This window comes from Tachysurus vachellii, chromosome 2, assembly GCF_030014155.1.
Source record: "Tachysurus vachellii isolate PV-2020 chromosome 2, HZAU_Pvac_v1, whole genome shotgun sequence".
Taxonomy (NCBI): Eukaryota; Metazoa; Chordata; class Actinopteri; order Siluriformes; family Bagridae; genus Tachysurus; species Tachysurus vachellii.
In genome coordinates this window covers 32,431,198-32,435,932 of record NC_083461.1, presented here as the reverse complement: position 1 = coordinate 32,435,932, position 4,735 = coordinate 32,431,198, and the positions used below count along the sequence as shown (strand labels likewise).

General features: G+C 40.6%; 1 protein-coding gene across 1 annotated transcript; it reads left to right on the top strand.

Moving 5' to 3' along the window:
* The first annotated feature begins 2,860 nt into the window (after nt 1–2,860).
* Nucleotides 2,861–4,120, top strand: LOC132841795 (DNA-directed RNA polymerase II subunit RPB1-like). The gene is made up of 2 exons (XM_060864327.1): nt 2,861–3,157; nt 3,586–4,120. The coding sequence occupies exons 1-2, from the start codon at nt 3,154–3,156 to the stop codon at nt 4,083–4,085; spliced, it is 504 nt and encodes a 167-aa protein (XP_060720310.1). The 5' UTR covers nt 2,861–3,153; the 3' UTR covers nt 4,086–4,120.
* The last annotated feature ends 615 nt before the right edge of the window (nt 4,121–4,735 follow it).

Below are 4,735 nucleotides of genomic sequence, written 5' to 3'. Positions count from 1 at the left end.
ATTTAATTCACTAATCAATCAGATAAATACCAGTTATTCAATTAATTAATTAATCCAATCCAGATTAAAGTTAAATTGTTTCAGTCACTCGGTAATTTCTCCCAACTGGTTTATTATTCCTCCTCTAACGCCTCATTTATAACATCATATAATAGTGTGTCCTCTAGTCAGTTAGAGAATGCCCCAGATTGGAAAGAAAACAATCTCTTGTTTTGGTTACACGTATCAGGGCGATTCAAGGCCTTACTGGCACAGAGTTACAGAGGCTAGAATGGAGGTTTCATTTCCACCAAAATAATTTTGCTGTAAAAAATACTACAAGATACTACGGTAAACACATGTCAAGAGTTTATGAAGAACTCGAGATTATAACCATACGTCTTAGCTTCCAAAAACCGTTTCAAAGAGACCCAAGAGTGAATTTTATATGAATATTTTACACTAAGCAGTAGTATTTGCTCAAAAACACAGGAAAGCTATTCTGTGTGTGTGTTCTAGGATTGCGCAATACACCTTAAGAATTGTTATCACTAGCAGCCCCCCCCGCCAGTTGGCCCTTATCGCACCTCCACTACCACACACACACAACTGCCAACAAACGGAAGGTGTTCTGAATACAGTGGAAAACCGTCATTGGCCTTCAAACTGTCTATCTCTACTCTACGGGCACCTATTGGCTCTTGTGGGGCCTTGTTTGATTCCTAGGAGTCTGGACTACAAATCTGACACCGAATTGTAGTTTTCTGATCCTCCAATGAGAAGTGAGAAATAAACTTACGGTTTTCAGTCAGAACAGTGATGATTGTGAGGCGAGCAAAGTGATGTGAATAATACGGCTGAGATTTTCCAACTCCCATGGATTCTTGGGAATCTAAGAATATGAACATCTATAATATTTGTTATGAAAGAAATCACTCCAGTGAGGAAAAGGAAGAGCTTAACGGCAAGTAACCCTTCTTATCATTTACTCAGTGTACCACTCTGTGTCTCACACAGTCCCTTGTCATAAATAGATGCTCTACTTGTTGTGTGTTACGTTACTTACCTCTTTGTACAGTCAATGCCGTTCCCAGATCCCGTTTAACTTGTCCAATCAGTGTACCTACAAAGAGTAATTCATCCTCCATACGAATTATGGGATTAATTTTTCTACATCACACATCAACCTGAATCGTCATTAGGTTCAACAATGCACATGAGTTATTCAAACACAGTTTATACATTACCGTGCACTCATTACGTACTCTTTATCACGTGTGTGCTTATTTGTTCGTTTGTGCTTGTGTGTTCACGTACACTTATCACGTGTGTACTTATTTGTTTATTTGTGCTTGTGGGTTCATGTACACTTATCACGTGTGTACTTATTTGTTCATTTGTGCTTGTGGGTTCATGTACACTTATCACGTGTGTACTTATTTGTTTATTTGTGCTTGTGGGTTCATGTACACTTATCACGTGTGTACTTATTTGTGTACTTATATTGTGTACTTATATTGTGTACTTATCTCTGTACACACGTACACTTATCACGTACACTTATTATTCACTTATTATCATACACAGATTCTCATACACAGATTATCATATACAGATTATCATATACTGATTATCATATACAGATTATCATATACAGATTATCATATACAGATTATCATACACTTAATACCGGGGGCCCCCCTTTTTTTTTTTTTTTCCCTTTTTTTTTTTTTTTTCACCGTTCCTACCAAGCAGACCTGTCTCAACCAACAGCGGTATCTAGGGACTAACGCGTTTTCATCACCTGCCGTCCTGCCCCGGTCCGTGAGTTTAATAGCACTCACACCGGAGGATACGCTCCAGGAATTTTACCATGCGCTTTACCACCTGCCGTCCTGCCCCGGTCCGTGAGTTTAATAGCACTCACACCGGAGGATACGCTCCAGGAATTTTATCGTGCACTTTACCACCTGCCGTCCTGCCCCGGTCCGTGAGTTTAATAGCACTCACACCGGAGGATACGCTCCAGGAATTTTATCCAGGCCTAACCACAACATAGTACACTCATGAGATTTTTCACACACACACACACACACACAGTCACATATCAAAACCTTATCTAGTTATGGGGCTTTCCCTTTGCTTTTTCTCATCCAGCTCTTTATCTCACCCTTAGGAGTTCTTATCTCGAGGGCGGCTGTCCGCTCTCCTTCCCGGGGCCACCCCCCCGTTCAGGCCACAGATTCACTATACACAGACATTTGAGTTTAACAGGCGTCTGCTCACCTTGTTATTTATGGCCGGCCTCTGTAGCCCGTCAGAGAGAGCGGTCCCGGTTCCGGAGGCAGTTCACGGCGTCCCTACAGAGGTCCCTTCGTGGTCGCCATTAAATATGTCGGAACTTAGAGCCCGTCTCCAAGTCGGCACATATCAGGGTGAATTATACTGATATACTTTATAATGCTTTTATGCTATATAATTGTTACTAAAACTTAATTTACTGATAGCACTAACATTAATACGAATTAAAACAATGGGAAAACTCCTCAGACCTGGATGAGAATGAGCAAACTTCTTTTATTGTGGTCAATCAGCCAACAATTCTCTAAGAGAAATTGCCAATTTGAAAGTAACAAAAGAAATCCCAAAAACCCAAAAGAAAAAGCATCTTCATGAAGAGCATCGGCATGCAAAAAACAAAAACCCTCCGGACGGACCTGCAGAGTTACAGGATTTTCTACGCATACACATTTGGCCCCAAAAATTCTCCTCTATATATACGCTTCCACGCGCCTCCTTATCGGTCCCCCCCCCTCACACCTCACAGACCGGTTTTCATATCACCTTTTTATTATGTCATCTTATTTACCGGAATCATCTCATATGTTTTTGTAACGTCCTGTTCCTTGCAGTCCCCTTGTTTTTCCTTCACCTTTTGCCCATATGCCCATTTATGGATTTTCCTCCCCTTAGTTCCCCGGGACCCAGGCCCGGGAGCCCAGGCCTGTGACCCTGGGTCTTCTTCATTCGCCATAACAATTATGCCTAAACAACAATTTTTGTTATTAAAAAGTGTGCTCAAAAAAGAGCTTCACTCCCTGGTCAAAGTTACATTTGCCTCTCAGTTTTTCCCGTGCCAGACGTCCTGAAGATTTAATCCTTCATTCAACTACAATGGGTAAGTTTCTCCTTTGCTATTTTCTACTACACATGATTTTTAATAATTATAAGTCACTCTATGAGTCTGATTTATGTCAAAAGTTATTATGTTAAAAGAAAGCTCTTATCTAAATTATTTCTCATACAAGAAAGCTCTTATCTATTTGTCATCTTATATTGTCACTATTGCTAAACTCCTGCTAAACTCTTACTGCTATACTGTTGTCATTATTATTAAGCTATTGCTACTATAATGTTACTTGTGTACAAAAACAATGGAGTTCTTTGCTGACTCCTCTAATCTGTTAACTGCTTGAATTTTGATATGATCTCATACTATGATCTCATGCTATGATCTCAGCCTGTCCTTGGTCAGGCTGGGCTTGTTTACACTTATCTCAAGCTCCCGTTCCTCTATCTCCTCTAACTCCTCTTATCTCCCTTCAGATCCCTCGCATCAGCCAGCTAGTCGCCCTATCAGGTCCTCACCTCACCATCCTCGTCCGTCTCCCTACCCAAGGCCAATGGCCGCTGATGTCATGGAAAGCTATCGCCGCTTCCAGCTACTTCATATCACCCATGAGCTCGTTACGTGTCTGGAACAGCTCTGTTCTCCTGACCTCCCCGAGCATCCTCATCTGCTGTTCCATATTGTGAGAGGGCCTCTTACTAGCACGTCCTCGACTCAAACCCCTCTGCCTAACCTCGTGGATCAGAGAACCCAAACTGATGGCTGTCCTCATGTTGAGCTTTGCAACCCTGAGCTCGGGACTCCCGCTTCTCCTCCTCCTCCAGTGCCTCATGCCTATATCCGTCCTCTCAGTCCTGCCTTGGCATCTCCTCCCTCTGATTCCGGCCCTGGAACCCCAGATTACATTCCTTCTTCTCCCTCTGATTATGGCCCTGGATCCCCAGACTATTCCCCTACTTCGCCCTCCGATTACTGAGAATGTTTATAATAACCAATAAACCTATAACCATTCCCTCTGACTCCAATGTGGTTCTTATTTATATATATATATATATCTATATATATTAATAATAATAATAATTATATATATATATGTAATAATAATAATTATAATAATATTATAATGTAATGTGTATTCTCCTAAGGTTCAAGGATTTTTCACAACAATTGTCCGCCTAAAAGCAGTGTGCCTCCATCGAATGAATGTTCTAGTGGTTAATTTGTTTATTTCAGAGCTATGTGACCATGCAGCGCGTTGGCACGTTTGCATTAAGATAAGGGCGAATTCGGACGAATCTGTTCCCGCCCTGCTCCGTGTAATGCTTTGTCGTTCTTTGTTCAATTCCCACCATCAAAATGAACCAAATGAAAAGTTGGCTTGAAACTTAATTTATTTCATTTTTTAGAATAATTCACAAACAGATAATTGCCAATCAGGTTAATTTTCCATTCTGCAAGTTTGGTTTGTTGCACCTGAATCTTGATTTTTGAACAAACTGAAATTAAAAATGACATTATTCTGATTTTCCATTTATATAATTAGCTCTCACGGGTGGATCATACCACCAGTACTATTTTCTCATAATAACAAAAAGGTTTCTCGTAATAATGACTTTGTTAATGACT